The 20,685-nt window shown below is 39.4% G+C and overlaps 1 protein-coding gene across 1 annotated transcript in view; it reads right to left on the minus strand.

Moving 5' to 3' along the window:
* Window positions 1-20,685, minus strand: part of DIAPH1 (diaphanous related formin 1) — a 198,551-nt gene that overhangs the window by 18,177 nt on the left and 159,689 nt on the right. The window contains exons 21-24 of the mRNA XM_081950412.1: window positions 11,069-11,308; window positions 10,844-10,973; window positions 3,633-3,758; window positions 744-907 (exon numbers count right to left, since the gene is read on the minus strand). Of these exons, the coding sequence (XP_081806538.1) occupies window positions 744-907; window positions 3,633-3,758; window positions 10,844-10,973; window positions 11,069-11,308 (660 nt within the window). The remainder of the gene's footprint in view (window positions 1-743; window positions 908-3,632; window positions 3,759-10,843; window positions 10,974-11,068; window positions 11,309-20,685) is intronic.

Raw genomic sequence — 20,685 nt, forward strand, 5'->3', positions numbered from 1 at the left:
ACCTGACCGGAACCAGCTGGGTGGAGATGCCAGCGTGGCCGAAGAAGATTAGACTATATGATGGATTTATGGGTGTGGGGAAAAGATCATGAACTTTAAACTGGGCAGAATCCCAGGAGGTTTTTCAGAATTGGGATTTCACAGATGTGTCAACATGTCTGTCTTATTAAATTGGAACTTTAAGGATAGCTCTGCCTTGGACTCTGATTTAATTCTGCATGATATTTGGAACGTTGACAATTATAATCCTATGAATCCTTGGGAGAGATGATGATATAAAAATATAATAATTAAACAAGCAAGCAAGCAAACAAACAGATAATTCAAGTGTAAAAGATCAAAAATCCAAGAACATATAAAAACACAATAGGAGCAAAATATGCAACATATGCAACAGAAAATAGCCACCTTCTTTTATCATACAATTTGAATTTCTTTCAAAGTATTTTACCTGTTGGTTTGTTTGATGTAAAAAGCTCAGTTCAAATAAACAGTGGCAGATATACTGCTTTGTACAGTTCTTTTAATTCCATTTTTAACCTCCTCCATTCCAACTGTACATATTCAATTTTTTATTGTATTTTGATATATTTTGCATGGACTGTACACCACCCCGAGTCCCTTTTGGGAGAGGGGCGGTCTAGAAGCATGAATAAATAAATAATAAATAATAATAATAAGATATTGTAATTAAATATGTAATATGAAATTACACATTGTAATTAAAACACATGGATGCTCACCACAAACATATTTTTGAAATTGCGCAGATTTGTGAAGAACTCCTCAATAGATATCTTATTGGTGTCAAAGAGGAAGTATTGTCCTAATTCCCTATAAAGGTTTTCCATATTTGCATGCATCATTCGTAGCTTCTCATACTGTTCTTGGGCTTCCTTAACAAAGCTGTAAGACTAGAGTTAAAGACTTCTAACAAATTGTAAACATACTTTCTGAGAATAAGTCGATTGCTTTGAAGTTGCTCAGAGTTTGGCTTTTTGTATTTTTAGTTTCAGATTCTTATTCCATACTTTTGTGCAAAAATCAGTTTGACAAACTAACGCGATATAATTAACTATGAGAAATTAAACATAGTACTAATGTAATAAAGCTCTTTTTTGCAAAATAAATTCTGATTAGGTTATTGTGATTCACCTGATTTTTATATTCCATTGACTTCTAGCCATTGGAAAGACCAACACTGAGTGCAAATAATTTACTTCTCTGACTGCAACTCTTCATAGGCACAAAGGGAGGACTCAGCTACAGCTGCTTTACCTCAAGGGTCTTTAAGCAATCATAGCTATTTTAAAATTTTAATTTATTGAAATGATTGTATCAATAAAGTGTTAATTTATTATTAAATCTATTTTAAATATACTGCATGTTATTACTCCATAATTTATATGAATTAATTCATAATATTAAAGAGTAAAGTAAAATTATTCAATACATGAATAAGCAGCCTTTCATTGCATAAGATCATCCAGGTACTTGCTGCCTTGTCTTATCAATAATCATCTGTTGGAATAGCATCAAATATGAGGGCTACCTGCACACTCTCCAGCTCATTGGATTCTCTTGAACACCAAAGGAATTCATTTCTAAAGGCACGATCCCCTATATCTGGTGATATCTGGTGATAATAACACCCTTAATTCATATGTTCAAGATTATAATAAAGAGAATCCTCTCTATTGGTTTTAATGGCTATTTTTTTTTCCGGAGTCCTTTTTGAATCTCCCTTGCAAAATTATCTAGGAAGTTGGCCAAGAAGTTCTCAATAAAAGATGTTCCAATCCTTTCTAGGGCTTTCTAAAGATACATCTTAGAAATGTAATAAACATCTTTCAGCAAATTTTGTAGAAGTTGTTCTTGTGAAAATGACTTAGATGGAAGACACATATGAGAGGCAAGACAATATTAGTTTACTGAAAAAATGTTACCATGCCAGTTTTGTCCCTTTAGAAGAAATTACTTCAAAATTAAAAAGTAAAAATTAAAAAATTATCTTTCACTGTTGGGAGAATGGTCAAAAACAATGCCCTGCTGAAATGAGAAACAGATATTAACCTTCTATAAAAGAGTAATTTCTAATCACAATATCATTTTGCTCCATGATTACTAAGATACCTAAATCTAGGGGGAAAGATGTTTGCCACTCTAAGACCACAACCAAAAACATTTTTTTGGTAAACAATCAAAGAGAAATGGTAGCCAGAGATCAGGTTATTTATATATTATGTTAAAATTACTCAAAATCTCAAGTGAGGATTTAATTATGGTGTTTCAGGACATAATTTGTACCATTTTGCCTAGTATTAATTAACCATAGAATGATAATGCTACATGGATATATCTAGGAGTCAGGATTTCTGTGAATTCAGCTATGGAATATTTTGGAAGAATAGGTTATGCAGGTGCAACCCCAGATGTATAGACTATGGCAAATAAGCTTTATTTATTCATACTTAGTTCTACTGCCTGCAAATCACCCAAAGAGACACTAGGAAGGAGTTTACACTTTGTGCTTTCAACTGTTTGAATGGGAGACTACTCAAAGCAAGACTCCATATAAATAACTACCCATGTTCCCCCGAAAATAAGACTGGGTTTTAATTTTCTTTTGGGCCCCAAAATAAGCACTATGGCTTATTTTCAGGGGGAGGGTAGATTTCTTATTTTTCCCCACATACAGGAGGCCCACTTCTGCTAGTTTGCAACAGGGGAGGAGTCTGCATGGCTCACCAGTGCAACTGCTTCAAGGCATGGGGGGCGGAGCTATGCCACATGCTCTCCACCGGCTTACTTCAGGGCCCCCGCAGCCAGGCCATTCACACCCCGATACCTGCCTCACCTTGTGGCACACCACTCAGCCTCCTCCACAAACCAGCAGAAGTGGGCTGGAGACCACATGGGCTCCTGCTGCACATGGTTGCTGCTGCTGTGCATGTGAGGCAGGTGTCAGGGCATGGATAGCCTGGCTACAAGTGCCCTAAGGTAAGCCAGTGTGGGACGCGTGGGTAGCTCCATTACCACCCTGGCTCGCCTTGTGGACACAACACCACAAGCAACCAGACAGAATGGGCAGGTTGTCGGCTGCGCAGGCTCTTAAGTAGGACTTATTTGGGGGCAGGGCTTATATTAGGTGCATGCATAAAATATGCTAGGGCTTATTTTCAGGATAAGTCTTATTTTTGGGGAAACAGGGTATATGTCACTTGCTAAGGGTTCCTATTACTGTCATTACCTTGTGAAAAATGAAACAACTCCTCTTTTGGTACAGTGTATCTTTCTAATACTATGAAAGTATGTCAATAAACAGTGATATATAAATGACACTTTAAGAATCTTTAAATATAAAATTTGCTTTATAATGAAAACTAGGGATTCTCAGAAAAAATTATACAAGAATGGGAATTCATTATTCAATGTCTGGTAATACGTGCATCTATAAGTACCTGTACTGATAGCTTTAGAGAATTTGGTCTTTCTAACAGCTGATCTTTGCAATCAGTGCTCAGTGTTTTCCCCATTCTGAAACCAGTGGCTTTATCCCTCAGTATCATAAATAATATTCTTTCTTTCATAGGTTATTTTCAATATTTCTCAGTGCACATTTTTGAAGGATATGGTCATTTTCTCCACAAATTTGTCCTTCTCTTCTGTTCTACTGGGAAAATTGTTAACATCATGCTGTAGATCTGAAATCTGTTTGTTCATCTGGTCCAGATTTTTCCGCAAAATTTCAGCAGAAACTTGGGGAAGAAAAAGAGACAATATAGTAGAATTGCAGAAACAATTAACATCAGCCAAAATAATAGTTTTTATTTATTGTAGTCACATTCTCTAGGAAGCTATGCAAGTATATTCTTTGGACTACCCACTTCCCTTAAATGAGAATGGTTAGTTTGATTGGTATTACTTCATGGGATAGTTTCTACTTGTGTTCAAGTTGAATAGGAAAGAAAACTTAGAAAAACTAAAAAAAACTTACAGTTGTAAGAAAAAAGTAGGGTTATGCTCCAACTTGGTATAAAACTCAAATCTGATGTAAAATGGAGTAATAGAGAGTATGTATTTCTAACTTGTCTTATTTCCACTTCAAAAATTATTTTATGGAATGGAATGGGCAGGATATTGTGCTGCAGTGAAAATTTAAGATTTTCAAAAGCGCTTTTTGACTCAAAACCGCTCAACTACTCGGTTAGGAAGTAGTAGTATTGAATCCATGGATTTCCAAGGGAAAACTTTAAAGTCATTGGAAGTTAAGCAACATACAAATTTAATAATAAACAAAAATAAATGACGGGATAATAAGAGTGTAGGAAGTGAAAATTTCTTTTTTGAAATGACAAGAGAGCTTTAAATGAGTCACCTTGAATAGTGAGATAAGCAGCATATAAATTAAATAAATAGATAAATCCCAGATACATTATTTGTATGCATTATAAAAATCACAATCTGAGGCAATACATAGTATCAGCAATCTGCTGATTTACTGAGGAGGCTTAATCAGTCGGTTGTTGTAGCAGCAAAGATGAGAAAGCCTGGCAGCAAAGGCAGGAGTCAGGTTGCAGTGCAACAAAGACAGTGAATGTAGTCCTTTCTTTTCAACCTGCTCTATAGCAAACTATGCAGACTCCTTTGTGTAACCGGAAGAACAAATATGAATTCACAGAATTGAGATTTCAGAACCAGAATGCATCATCCACATTGATTAGCTAGGATATTTGAAGAACTGCATATTCAAAAGTACTGTCCCATTAATATATATGCTCAGGAATGCCAAAAAAGTAGGCTTTATGAGACTAATGGATTAAGAGCAGTGTTTGTAGGTGACAAAGTATAATAAAAAGATGGAATGTATCAGCAAAGGAAAAGGCCTAAAATTAAAAGCAAGAGCATATATGACAGGAAGTTATATAATTCTACAGAGACTGCATTTTTTCAATAATTAGTTTCCCCATTCCAAAGCTAAAAAAATGTTTTTAACATTTGAATATTTTCAGAGCACTCAAGACATTAAAAAACATACCTATAATCTTAGTTACAAGCCTGTATATATTGTAAACAGGTAAAAAATGAAAAAGAGATAAAAAATGACTTGGCTAAGAATATCTAAGTTTGTGAGAAATAACACAAGCATTGTCATCTGTATGACAGCTTTATGGCATACAGCATATTGCTCTCAGTATAATACAACATGACTGAGATTTAGAAATAAGCTTATTTCATTGGACTGGGCCACTAGGTGGTCAGACAACATCTGGATCAGGGGGGATACTTGCAGGAAAAATAGATTATAAGTAAACAGACCAAACATAAATTCCCTTCATCATAGTCCAACTACAAATTACTGACCATAACAAACAACTGCAGCCATCATTTTTATATTTTCCTCTCTGCACTTCCTGCTATGACAGACACTATCCAAACATAGATCTAACATTTCTTTCCAGAAAGAAAACAAAAATGGAAACAGGAAGGATAACAAAATAAAATAATTTAATACCCTGCAAGCCTGCAAAGAAGGTTTTATTCCTTCTCATTCTATATTAGCGTATGAAGAAAGCAGAAGCTAAGATTCTATTTTCACTGATAACAAAGTATATGATTCTGACCTAAGATGACACTACAAGTATCATCTAAAAATAATGCACACCTGTACTCCCCAAATCTATTTAATGTATATCATTTGCTTTCCCACCTCAAAAAGGAAAGAGGCTGAAACTGATCTGGGATGTACTTGCCCAGTTGAAGAAGTGAAGGAGTTGTGACTAAGGGTCTTCTTAGTATTATGGCACACATTTTTTTTCTTTGCCTTTAGGAGTTTGTTGTATTCTTTGACTTATACAGCTGCAATTATTTGAACATATTATTACATTGTGTCAGGAACACCTACTAAGGCACTTCCAGATTGAAAGGATTAGCTGGTAACATTACCATTGCCCAGATGCCCTAGAGCAGTGTTTTTCAACCTTGGCAACTTGAAGATGTCTGGACTTCAACTCCCAGAATTCCCCAGCCAGCATTCGCTGGCTGGGGAATTCTGGGAGTTGAAGTCCAGACATCTTCAAGTTGCCAAGGTTGAAAAACACTGCCCTAGAGGACTCCTTTATGTCCCTATTATTTTCCCATTGAAGTGGTATCTACTTATCTATTTGAATTTGCATGCCTTCAAATCTTTGGGAGAGCAGGAGCTAGGACAAACTGATGGGAGCTCATTCCATCATGTGGCCCAAGCACTTGGATTTAGAACTGGGAGGATCGGTTGCAGACAGGCAGTGGTGATGAGAGGCAGCAGATTCCCTCTGAATGGGAACTGCTACCTCCCCAACTTGATCTGAGGGTACAGAGAGTGGGAAGGAGGGAAGTTCAAAGAAGCTATGCAAGGCTGCTGGCAACTCCACCCCTCTTCACAAGGAACACCTGGCTAGAAATGATTTAATCAGAGGCCAGGGCGAGGGAGTCTTCGTCAGGAACAATAGTTATGCTTTGACACATACTTCCTCACCTTTGCAAACTCTGCTTTGGATCATGTTTCTGCCCTATGGACTCTGGACCTTGCCTTTTGAACCTTGAACCTTGTTTATGACTTATGTACTTTTGGCTTTAGTTTATGAGACTGTGTTGCACTAACTGTGGGTGGCTGTCTTCCAGAAGGTTTGGAGTAGAGCAGTGATGGCGAACCTGTGGCACGTGGAGTCATTTGTCAGGGCACGTGAGGCGCTGCCCTGTCAGCTGGCCAGCGCTCATGTGCGCGCTGGCCAGCTGAGTTCACCTTTTTAAAAGCCATTTTTCGCCCTCCCCAGGCTCCAGAGGCTTTATAGGAGCCTGGGGAGGGCAAAAAGAGCCTCCCCCGCCCTCCCAGAGGGCCTCCGGAGGCTTCAGGGACCATCCGGAGGCTTCCCTGAAGCCTTCGGAACACTTAAAACCACCCTCCGAGCAAACCGGATGTCACTTCTGGTTTGCTCGGAGGGTCATTTTAAGCGTTCCGAAGGCTTCAGGGACCGTCCGGAGGCTTTCCTGACGCCTTCGGAGCGCTTAAAACCACCCTCCGAGCAACCCGGAAGTCACTTCCAGTTTGCTCGGAAGATCCTTTTGAGCGCTCTGAAGGCTTCAGGGAAGCCTCCGGACGGTCCCTGAAGCCTCCGGAGGGCCTCCGGGAGGGGGGCGGGGGGGGGGCTCTTTTCGCCCTCCCAGGCTCCTATAAAGCCTCTGGAACCTGGGGAGGGTGAAAAAAGCATGTAAAAATGGGGGGGGGGTTTCCGCACGTTGTGCGTGCATGCGCACTGGGGTTCGCGCGTTGCATTATGGGTGCGGCACACCCGCACACGCCCCCCCTGCGCTCCCCCCACTTGTGGCACGCAAGCTGGAGTAGAGCTTTACTGACTGTTGTAGCAGAGGTGTGTTCCTACCAGTTCAGACCAATTCGGCTGAACCAGTAGTGGTTTGCCAGCCTGGGTCGTTGGAACCGGCAGTGACCCAGGCCTGTCACACCTCTGAACCGGTTCCCCGATCAGTGTAGCATGTTTTTTCCCATTTTTAAATGTTCTGTGCATGGGCAAACCTATTTATGGGCAACTCTGCACAAGCGAAGCGCGCACGTGCAAAATTGCACACATACCGAACTGGCAGTAATGCCGGCAGCAACCCACCCCTACATTGTAGGGCCACTTGTTGTGGGATAGCAAAACAATAAAGGACTTTATTGAAGCCTGCATCTGCCTAGATAACCTGAGTCATAGCAGGCTGAGACAATCAGCAATATTATTTTAAGAGAGAGAAAATAGAACAGAACAGAACAGAATTCTTTATTGGCCAAGTGTGATTAAACACACAAGGAATTTGTCTGTTGCATAAGCTCACATTGTACATATAAACAAGTAGTACATCATAATAGATAATAAATCATAGTTACAACCATTATGATTTTACAAGGTGTAGAATCATAGAATCATAGAGCTGGAAGGGATCTTGGAGGACTTCTAGTTCAAGCCTCCCCACCCCCACCCCCATAAGGCAGGAGACCTTATACCATCCCAGACAAATGGTTGTCCAACCTATTCTTGAAAACCTCTAGAGATGGAGCATCAACAAAATCAGGAGGCATTGATTAATTGATTTCACTATCAGGAAATTTCTTCTTGGTTCCAGGCTGGATCTCTCTTTAATGAGCTTCCACCCATTATTTCTTGTCTCGCCCTGTGGTGCTTTGGAGAATAAGTCAACTCTCTCTTCTATGTGACAGCCCTTCAAGTACTGGAATACAACTATCATGTCTCTCCTAATCCTTCTTTTCATTAGGCTAGGCATACATATTGAGTTCTCTTAATTGTTCATTGTATGGTTTAGCCTCCAGAACCCTTATCATTTGTTGCTCTTTTCTGCACTCTTTCTAGCAGTTTTTTTGTATAATGCTGGCCAGACCTGGATGCACTATTCCAAGTGTGGTCTCACTAATGCAGTATAAAGCAGCATTATCACTTCTTGTGATCTTAATGCTATGTGTCTGTTGATGCAGCCTAGCACCACATTGGCAGCTGTAGCACCATGCTAACTGATTCTCTAGATCTACTATGACAGCTAGATCCCTCTCACAATTGCTATGAACCAGGTACCATCTATTCTATACAATTTGATTTTTCTTGCCTAAATGCAGGTGCTTAATTTTCTCACCAATGGATTACATCGTTGGATAGGGCCCAATGCTAAAGTCTGTCAAGAACCTTCTGAAGAGTCTATCTTCCCAAAGTGTTAATAAAGTCTATCAATATACCAGTCTCTGAAATCTTGGATTCTTAGATTCTAGATATGTGTTTATTGATCTAAAAGGGGAGCCATTGCATTGATATACTAACTTCATTATTCATAACTTTCAAAGATTTCAAGATTTGGGGAAACGTGACCGTGTCAGATTAGAATTCAATATAATGCAGACACAAGCAATAGAACAAATCAAACTATTGTCTTAGAGTTTAAATTAACTGATTTCAACAAACAGAGAGAGATTGAGAAAGATTCCTTAAAGAGGAAAACAACCCAAGAAGCTTGGGAAACTCTGAAAAATTTGATTATAAATTCCAGTGCAGCCCAATACCACTGAAAAAGAAAAATAAGAAGATCCAAGAAGAAACCAGAATGGTTGCATAAAGAATTCTCTTATAAACTGAAAGACAAAAAGGTTTATAAAAAATGGCATAAAAACTAAGGCAGAGTACCAACAAGTAGTCCAAACTTGCAATCAGGAAACTTAAATCTTAGAATGAACTAAGACTTGCAATAATTGTCAAAAATAACAATAAAACTTTCTTTCAATACAGTATGTTAAAAAAAAAGTCGAGGAAACAATAATCTACTAATGGGAGAAGAAGTAGCAAGGAAGTGATGGACAGTAGGGGGAAAATAGAGCTGCTTAATTCATTCTCTGTCTTCACACAAAAGAAAAAAAATAGCTCAACCTAACAAAAGTAGAACCATAAAAGACAGTTTAGGAATATAAATTAAAATAGACAAGAAGATGGTAGGACAATACCTACAGACTACAGAAACTACACACCAGTCAGTCACTAAATTAGTGGACCAGCAAAATGCTGTGGACATAGTATACTTGGACTTCAGTAAGGCACTTGAAAAAATAGACTACAACCTAATTCTTGATAAGATAGAAATATGTGAGATAGACAGCATCACCACCAGATGGATTTATAAGTGGCTGAGAAATCTCACTCAATATGTAGTCCACAATGAAACTACATCTACATGTATGGAAATATGCAGTGTGGTATCCCAGATTCGGTCTTAGGTCTAATACTCTTTAACATTTTCATAAACAATTTAGATGAGGAGATAAAACAGGAACTCATCAAATTTGCAGACAACATAAAGCTGAGAAGAATAGACAACACTTTAGAAGACAGGCTCAAGATCCAGAAGGATCTAGACAGATTTGAACACTGGGCACTATCTAACAAACTGAAATTTAATGGTGAGAAAAACAAGGTTTTACACTTAGGCAAGAAAAACTAAAAGCACAGGTATAGAATAGGTGGTACCTGTATCAATAGCAGTAACTGCAAGAGAGATCTAGAACTATAGGACGACCACTTAAATATGAGCCAGCAGTGTGCTGAAGTCACCCCAAAAGCTGTAGTAGTCCGAGTCTTCATTAACAGAGAGATCACAAGAAGTGATAAAGCAGCTTTATACTCCTTTGGTAAGATCAGTCCATTTCTGGTCACCATGATGTAAAAAAAGATGTTGAGACTCTAGAATGAGTGCAGTGAGGAGCAACAAAAATGATTAGGGGGCTGGAGGCTAAAACATCTGAAGAACAGTTCCAGGAACTGGAAATGTCTAAATGAAAAGGACTAAGGATGATATGAAAGCAGTGTTCCAATATTTGAAAAATTACCACAAAGAAGAATGGGTCACCTATTCTTCAAAGTACTTGAAGGCAGGACAAGAAACAATGAATGGAAATTAATCAAGGAGCGGATCAACCTGTAACTAATGAGAAATTTCCTGACAGTGAAAACAGTTAACCAATGGAACAGCTTGCCTCCAGAAGTTATGGGTTCTCCTGCAAGACCTGCAAGGTCCCTTCCAATTGTTATTCTGTAATTTTCAATTTAATTTGCCACATTTTTGTCACATTTATGAGAAACTATGAAGAAGCAAGAATTGGGGAGAGTTGAAAATACTTTGATTCATCGTTAAGAGCACGTGACAGAATTTCAAATAGTATTCTGAACAGTATTCCAAACAAAATACTTATATGTTGACCACAAAAAAAGGTGTTGGTTGCAATCTTAAAACACATATACATGCCAAACAGTACCTTGACAAGCTTTCTCCACATGGATGAGTTCATCAGGAAAATTCAGGATATCTGGATATTGCAGTTCACATGTTTCTGCCAAGAAGTGAAGTAAGGTTATCTTCTGATCAGCTGACTTTGTATCACGAAGCTAGAAGATATGAACAAGACTACTGGTGAACAATGCACAAGAAGATGTTTATTATTATTTTATTCCTCCCCAGGCTTTTCTCCTCATATTTTTACCTTGCAAACAAAACTAATGTTGAATCCAAAAGCACCAGCATTCATGGAGCCAGAATTCATGTAGTTGCCCACAAGGAGGATAATGGAGAGAAGACTGCCGAAGTTCTCACTATTGCGAAGTTCCTCACAGGCTGCTGTAACAGCAACAATATCTGGCTTTATGTTTTCTACCTGTTCATTAAACTGTAGCTTGAAGAGTATCGCATTGAGTCTTGATAGCAGACGGGAAACTGAACTAATCTGTGTAGAAAAAGACATACTGTTACACAAAGAGAAAAGAATGGGGATATCAGCTTAAGAGAAGGGAACATAGGAGATCTGAGCAAGAGAAGACCCACATAAGTATAGTTTACCAAAGATGAATTCATTGATTACAATGTAGCAATGTAAGCAACATGAAGTTGAAAAACATTTCCAAGAAATATTAGATGACTTAAAGGAATTTGCAAATCCTGGAGGTACAAACATGGCTAGATAGCAGCAAAATCTAGAGAAAACTTTTTTGGCCATCTAGTCATTGCCCTGATTTTGCCATTGAGATCTAACAGCCCTGGTAAAACCTATATATAGAAACAAATACATAGCTTTTCCCAGTTGTAATTACAAGAGAACGGAATGGGTAAGAATGGGAAGCATAAATTTGTTGTTATATTTGGAACGAGAATGTAGAAGATAGACAAAAACACTCTATTGTTTCCTTTCCCAAATCCACAGCAACTAAAAGTCTAAGAACCTAATCTGAGAAAATTTGCAATATTTACTCAATGAATTTGATACAATTCAAATTGATATAATTGATATATAATATTTTTAATATTATTCAGAATAGGAAAAAATAGCATATGGATGATTGGGAAGGCCTTGACTGACAACAATGATGGTAGTGCTCAGATAAAATCTTATTGTGTTTTATACTAGCCTTTAGAGTATGGGAAAAGGAATAAGAGGAATTGAACTCCTACCAGATATAAACAAAAATGGAGATTAGGGAAATATTGTGGGACAGCTCCCATTACTGGAATATAAGAATGAACATAGATGGTAACCACTATGAAAAATAAAAGATCTGCGAATAGGCTGGTCTTTCAAATCACTCCAGTGAAGGAAAGAATGGGAGATCATCCACAACTGCTCTGAATGGCAGCTTATAAGAAGATAATAAAACTTTCATGAAGCATGGGAAGCCAAAAGAGACATCTTTGCTCTTCAGTAAAATCTTTGCTCTGTGCTCTTTCATAAGGTTAGTAAACTATCCAAACCCATTTTCTAATCACATTTAGAAATATTCAATTTAACCACTTTATTGATAGTAGAGATCTTCAACATTGCAAGCTTAACTTGATGTCTGGGGAGTTTTATCTTTTTTGAATTTAAGAAATTTTAAACAAGAATTTAAAGTAATATATAACTGGCAAAATAAAATAAAATATTTTGATTTAAGAACATTTTAAATGCTTTGGGAGAGAGATCTTATTTTTCGGGTAAGATTTGAAAACCAAATATATAATTAAATAATGTACTTATCGGAAACAACTGAAATGCAACTACAGGTAGTCCTTGACTCACAGCAGTTCATTTACTGACTATTCAAAATTACAACAGACCTGAAATAAGTGACTTATGACCATTTTTCATCCTTCAACCATTGCAGCATCCCCATTAGTCAGGTGATCAAAATTTAGACACTTGACAACTCATATTTATGATGGTTACAGTGTCCTGGAGTCATGTGATCAGTTTTTGCAATCTTCTGACAAGCAGTCAATGGGGAAGCCAGATTCACTTAACAAGTGTATTAACTTCAGGGATTCACTTAACAACTGTGGCAAGAAAGGTTGTAAAATGGGGCAAAATTCACTTAACAAATGTCTCATTTAGCAACAGAAATTTCGGGTTCAATTGCAGTGGCAAGGACTACTTCTAATCCCATAATTAATAACTAAGGCTTGATGAAGTTTGCCAATGGACACTCAAGAGAACTAAAGGACCAGACAGAAACGAGTTTAAATGGTTAAGCTGGCTATAACTTTTTCTTATCTTAAGACTGAAATATTAATAATAGAAAGGATACAGATTTCAGTAGACAAACTTTTAGAGGATGATGAGAAAAATTAAACACATTAATCTTGGACATTATAGGTTGAAGACAAAATTGTGATTAGCAAAATGGAAATATAAAATATAAATTAAAAAAAGATCTGAACAGCTGCAAGAAATTCTAGACAATACTACTATGGGAAGAACAGGACATGCAGAAAGAAATTCTGGATACTTCTATATTGGATTTACAAGTTGGCTGGTGAAAGCTCTGAAGACTCATTTCAAATGCCAACAAGTGATGAAAGGTCCAATCCTGTGATACCATAATGATTTAAAGGTCAAAACTGATGATCAGCGATATTTCTGGTAATTCCTAATGGACCTTTTGCTAAACTAGGATTGAAAAGATGGTTTCTGGATTGTGTATCCATAAAAATTAGGTTCTGGGAGAAGGGTTTTCTTATTTGTTACTTTAAAAAGGGTGAAAATATATTAGCTTATGCTTGGCATGATAAAGGCCAGACGCTACTTCTTCCTTATTGCTTACAGTATGTTGCCTTTTTCTTTCTTTTTTTCTAATTTCACCCCCTGCACCTTCTGGATATTTTTTCTAGCTTAGTTTCTATCATTTTTTCTGTTTATTAAAAACTTCAATAAAATTATTAACAAAAAAGGAATATAAAAACTGAACAATATTCACACAAGTATTTCTGTTTTTACTTTGAAACCACTTCTGAACTTTGTGCTTGAGGATGAAAAAAATGAAACTTTGATTTTGGGTTTTATTGATTAGATAGATCTGTTGTTATAGAAATGGCTAGTTTATACTACTATGTAAAAGTAAAAAGTTGCAGTAGATATTTCTTATGCCTTTTTTCTTTTTCCCTTCTCTACATTTTTCTCTTCCTATTTCCTTCCCCTATTATTTTCTCCTATATTTTATATTATAAACTAATAATAAAAATGATTGAGATGGTTAAAACATGCATACAATGCACACATACAAAAGGAAGAGAATTTGCACTATAGCATTAGAAGTATCTACTGCTGATTCAGAATCCTAAAATAAATAAACTCAGCAAGATTATTGAGGAAATCAGGGTTAAAATAAGAGGAGGCATAAATAAAAGAAACACTATAATTGGTATCTAATACTGCCATCCAAAAGATTATGATGCTTTCAGAAACGTGTCACATGTGGTCTTTATACGAAATTCCTGACTTGTCTTGCTGATAATTTGCTTCTTCAAAGAGTGAAGCAACATGCAAGTGATCAGCTATCCTTAAATCAATGTTAACCAACTGAGATGACTTAATTAAGAAAATGGAAGGAGAATGAATGCTGGCTAGAAGTGACCATGTAATACTGGAGATACTGATTTGAAGGGAAATTAAATCCAAGTCCCAAGAAAATGGATTTTAACCACTGGAGATAAATTATAAGTAGAATTCAAAGCTGGACAATACATGGTAGGAATTCAGGAAAATACAATAAAACAACAATGACAAACAATCTAGAGGAGGAAGAGGAGGAAGTAGAGGGTGCCAATATGGAAGCACAAAAAGTTAAGAGAAAATCTAAAATAAAAATGGCATGAATAAAGAGTAAAAATCAATATAGGTTATCAAAGAAGAAATACAAGTAGTTTGGAATTATAGACATGCAATCATAAAAAATAAAATTCAGAATGATTTGAGTTTGCCAAAGCATGCAATAGACAATAAAATGCTTCCTCATATAGGTTTAAAATAAAAAAATAATTTGTACATCAGCGTTCAAGGAATGGCAAAATACTAATGGGAAACAAAGAACATTTGCCTTCATCTGTGAAAGAACATTTGCTTTACTTTTTTCCAATAAGAGGATATGTGTTCCTCAAGGCAGAATTAAGAGGCAGGATTAAAGCCTGACATTGATAAAAAAAATTGTCAGGGAGTAATATTCACTTTTAATGTTTTAATCTAGGGCACTGACCAGCTTAATCTTTGTATATTATTTGAGAAATTCAGGATAACCGATGAAGTGCCAGATGACAGGATAAAGGTAAATACTAGACCAATCTATATAGAGGTAAAAAGAGAATCTAAAGAAATCCACACCAGTATCCACGCTGACTTCTAGTGATCACAATATTGTTTTCAAGATGGTTACAGGTTACTTCATGACCTGCTCTAAAAACCTCCAAGCATGCTGGGAGGTTTTTAGAGCAGGTCATGAAGTAACCTGTAACCATCTTGAAAACAATATTGTGATCACTAGAAGTCAGCGTGAATTCATCAAGAACAAGACTTACTAGACTAACCTTATCTTATATTTGGTGAGCTGGATGTCATAACAATTAAGCAGAAATAGAGCTGATCTGAAAACTGTACTCAAAGAATGCTCATCAATGCTTCTTCCTCAAGCTGGAGTACATATCGAATGGGATACCACAAGATTCAGTCCTGGCCTCTGCACTCTTCACCATTTTTATTGTAACAAATTGTACTTGGCACAAAATTGGATGGGATAGCTAACACCCTAAAAGATAGAAATAATACTGAAAGTAAGGAAGGTAAAGGAATGCAATTTAAGAGAGAGGAATACAATATTAAACATATAGAAAAAATTCAAATGGACTATTGTGTGCATTATAGGTGGCTTGGAATTTGAGATTTATTACTAGTGAACAAGTTCTTTGGTTATACACTGAATTATGCAACTGTATAATAATTTCAAAAACAAAAAATGAAATTTTTGGCTGTATAAGTAGAAACTACGGTAGTTTCTAAATCATTTCATTTTGCTCTGCAGTAGTCTACCTGTCAACCCTGAAGCTGGCCTAACTGTGGCCATTTTCTTTTCTGTAACTTTCCTCTAAGGTTTCTCCGCACATTGCTTCAGGACTGACCCAGCCTGGAGCTAAAGGGCAAGGAGGGGAATGTAGAGATAACTGGGATGTTGTAGCCAAAATAAAATTCTTTCCCCTGGGAATCAAGGACGTTCATACAGGTGTTTGGAAGATGGACACTGAAGTCACCTAGCAACTGGACTATGTGCTGATTGGACCATGTGACTGGTGACTTTGGGGGGGAAGTGACAAAGTTTTACTTTTAATTGGTGTAAAACCAGTGGGAATTTAGAGCTGTTTTCCCACCAAATTTGTGCCAATATGATATGTCCCAATAAATGTTCTTTGAGGAATATGCTTGCCTAGGAGTTTTCATTGTTGGGGATGTATTACTTGTAACCTTGACATTAAACTGGCTCTCCAAACTCTAAGGCTCCAAATTGGAGTTGCTGTCCAGGGTCCTGAACTCCGGCTGCTCTCCCTGTCTACCTGGGTAGCGGAAAAGATTCAGGGAAGATTGAGAAGGAAACTGGAGAGACAACGAGCGTCGGTGGAGCCAGTGGGGGAGTGGAGTGCCTGCCATTCCCCTTGATGCCCCAGCCAGCGGCAGTGGCTGCAACCAAAGTTGAGCACTAGCTGGGGATCCAGCCCAAGGTGCAATCAAATGGCTGGCTTCCAAGGAGCTTTACCAGGCAGAGGAGGACCTGGAGTCCAAACTAGCTTCCCAGGGCCAAATAAGGGAGAGGCAGGTCACATCCATCTGGGAAGCGAAAACAACGATCCAGGAGTGGAGGTGGATGGGACCCCTGGATTTAAACCAGTCAGGGGAATGGAAATACTAGACTCGCAGTCAAACTCTGGAGGGATTACCTGAAAGATTCGAACAGATGAATTTTGGCAGCGTTGGCCAGTTGCAGCAAACCAGCCATATGATGATAGTTCTTGGACAGCTTTCTTTTACATTTCCCGTGCAGAGGGACCGGTCTACCCAAGACGTGATGCCTCAAGCATTCAATGCAAGTCAGGATGCAGCCAAGTCTGCCTGGGAGGGACCGGTTAACTCTTTGGATGACCCGAGCTACCAGCCCTCCACCGCCACCATCGGCTTGGTTGAGTCCCAGTTCTTATTGAACCCACCCAGGCACAGAAGCCCACCCAGCCCACCAGGCAAGCCCCACTGCCACCGGCTGGGGAGGTGCCCCCAATGGGCCTACAACCCTGGATAAGGCTGGGTCCAGGTGCAGGCACAGTGGATTCCAGCCCCGCCGGCAGCACCACAGCCACCTCAGTCCAGAGGGGAGTCTCCCCTTTGGGTGGTGTTCAATGCGAGCCCAGATAAATTGGCATGGGACCACATCGACTGCTATGGAGACTGAGAAATAGTTTCCACTCTCACTGACAACCTGGAGGGGGAAGCGACTGAATGTGTGACCCAACTTCACAACAAGGGGGCTCCTGAGCTGGGAAATGTCAATGACTTCCTACAGGAATTAAATTTGAGGATGTATCCCATGGGCAAGAAGCAGAGGCAGAACTGCTGGGAAGCTGAGGTGATAGCCTGAACTGCTGCTGGTCCATTACTTTAAAGACAAAGAACTGCTGGACTACCTGGACAAAGAACTGCTCCAAATCTGCCTTTGAGTTCCAGATTGGATCCATGACTGGTACTGGATAGCTGTAGCAATGGACATCGAATTACGGTGACACCAAAAGGAGACCCCAGAGCAGAGGCAATTGGGATGGTGATATAGCCCAAGTCAAACAGAGGAGCCACTAAGAGGGACCTCCACAATTCCCATTAAATCCTTCCGGTGTGGACAACAGGATCACCAAGCATCTGAGTGTTTGGCCTCAGCCCCCGTGCCACAAGTGAGAAGTCAAACCCCTGTGAAGCCAAAGAGACCGCAGGAAAAGATCACAGAGAAGGGGAAATTTGCCCAACAAGTCATTGAGATCTCCCCTCCCCAAAAAGGAGAAGAGGGAATTCCAGCCCCTGAGGTCGCAATTTTGATGAGCGATGATAGTAGCAATGATAATGAGGACAATCCGATGGTAAGTGAAGTCATTCAACATTTGACTATTAAGTCAAAACTAGTGGAGCCAGAGACAGGAGCCCAATGGGAAGTGGAGGCCATCATAGATATGGGCTGCAACCGTTGCCGATAAGCCCCTTCAGTCGCTAAGCTAGACATCAAGACAAAACCCTTAGCAAGCCCTATACGATTCGAGCAGGTCAATGGGTCACTAATGGGGGAAGTCCAGCTAGGCTTGTCATCAAACCCATCAAACTAGAGATGGGACGCTATTGGGAGTTGATTCAGTTCGTAGTGGTGCCAAAAATGACAGTCTGTCATACTGGGACTGGTTTGGCTAGACAAATGGAGCCCAATGATTACCTGGGAAGGGGGCTACCAAAAATTAAGGCTAGCGGTAAGTCCAGACCCTTCCCCAATCTTAACAGAGAAAGAAGCCTTCAGCGGCTGAGTGACACTAACAGAGAAGAGAAAGCTGCCGCAACACCAGAGCCACTCCCAGGGACTCCCCAGATCCCAAGAGAATAACAAGACTTAGCAGAGGTGTTTGGTGAAGAGGAATGCAATGTTCTTCCCCCCACCCCGAATGTGCAGTTGAATTCATGCTGAGGACTAAACTACCAAAACCAAAGCTGTATTCCATGACTCCTAAAAGAGATAAAAGAGTTAAGGGAATATATCCATGCCAACCTAGCCCGGGGGTTCACACAACCAGCAAACTCTAGGTTGGCTGCCCCAATCCTATTTAAAGAGAAGAAAGATGGGTCGATGAGGCTCTGCGTTGATTTTAGAGGAATAAATGTGGTGTGTGTGTAAAACACCTACCTACTGCCACTAATGAAGGACATGCTGTCCCACCTGGCCAAAGGGAATGTATTCACCAAGCTAAACCTGCGGGAAGCGTATTACTGGGTGCGGATCAGAGAAGGAGACGAATGGAAAACCATTTTTAACTGCCCACTAGGCAGCTTCCAATTCAAAGTAATGCAGTTTGGATTACAAAGGGCCACTGCTGCCTTCATCAACTTATCAACGAGGTGCTACATGGGCACCTATATAAAGGGGGTCCTCATCTATTTGGACGATATTCTTATCTTTAGTGAAACCATAGATGAACATGTGAAGTTGGTGCACCAAGGGCTGAAAAAAATACTTGCGGCAAAACTATATGTTGAGCTGTCAAAATGTGAGTTCCACAAAACACTCTAAACTACCTGGGCTACCAAATGTCAAACGAGGGGATGTAAATGGACCCAGCAAAAGTCAAAACAATACTATACTGGCAGCCCCCTTGCAGACAACTCCAAAGTTTTCTAGGGTTTGCCAACTTTTACAGGCAATTCATCCTCTTCTTTTCCAAAATAGCGTTGCTCATCATGAAATTACTCAAACCCAGAGGGTGGGGAAGAACCAGAAACCCCAGTCCGGCCAACCCTTAAACTGGATGTTGGAATGTCAGCAGGCATTTGAATCACTAAAAAGACTGTTTGCTGAGGAACCTACCTTCAAACATCCTGACCCCAACCAGCTGTTTGTAATGCAAGCAGACACCACTGTCCTACTCCCAAAAAATGCAAATGGGGACCTGTAACCATGCACTTACACTTCCAAAAAACTGACATGACACAATACACACCGGGCAGTATGGGAAAAAGAGGCATCTCCCCAAGAAACTCTCCCCAAAGCAGATTTGCTGGGCACAATACTTCAAATGGTTTAACTTTGAACTAAGTACATCCGGGGTGTGTGTGTGTGTGTGGAGAAACTGCTCGCTGATGCCCTATGCAGAAAACCACAATTTAACAGCAAACGAGAAGTAATCCATGCAATGATTCCCCACTCCCAACCAGCAGCACAAGCCACCACTCGGTCATAAGTCAGGCGTGGGGGGGGGGGGGATGACCCAAAACCTCAAGAATGAACTGCTAACAGACTCCTGGTACAAAGAGAATAAAGGGACACTAAACCTCAAGGATGGGCTGCCATGAAAGGGACCAAAATCTAAGTGCCCAATAGCCTATGTCTTCAAGTGCTTCAAAAAAGCCACGATGCTAAACTAGATGGACATTTTGGCTGTTTAAAAATGCTGCATCTCATCAGGAGGCAATTTTGGTGGCCAAAAATGAAGAAAGACATTGAGGATTATGTGAAAAGCTGTGCCACTTGTGCAACCATGAAAAAGAGACCAGGTAAGACCCCAGGTCTCCTCCAACAAGTGGATCCTTCCCAACCTTGGGAGGAAATTTCCATGGACTTTATTGTGGAGTTTCCTGACAGCGGAGGGACCACTGTCATCTGGACTGTAGTAGACTTGTTTTCAAAGCAAGCCCATTTCACTGCCTGCCCATGGCTCCCATCAGCAAAAAAGCTACCTAAATTGTTTATTAAATAGATCTATAGGCTACATTGAGTCCCCCACAGATCATATCAGACAGGGGGAGTTCAATTTACAGCAAAAGTTTGGAGGGAGTTTATAAACTCCATTGGGTCATTGCAGGGACTTAGCTCAGCTTTCCATCTCAAGTACAAATGGCGCGGCGGAATGAACCAATGCAATGACTGAACAATATTTGAGGTGCTATGTAGACTTTGTATCAACAGTCCGACTGGGGAGAATTATTGCCATTCATGAAGGTGGCATACAGCAATGTGGTGCATAGTAGCCCAGGATTGTCACCTTTCCAGGTCACCACCGGAATGGAGTTTGTCCCTA

The sequence above is a fragment of the Natrix helvetica genome (assembly GCF_964273705.1).
Source record: "Natrix helvetica genome assembly, chromosome: 4".
In the NCBI taxonomy this organism is placed as follows: Eukaryota; Metazoa; Chordata; class Lepidosauria; order Squamata; family Natricidae; genus Natrix; species Natrix helvetica.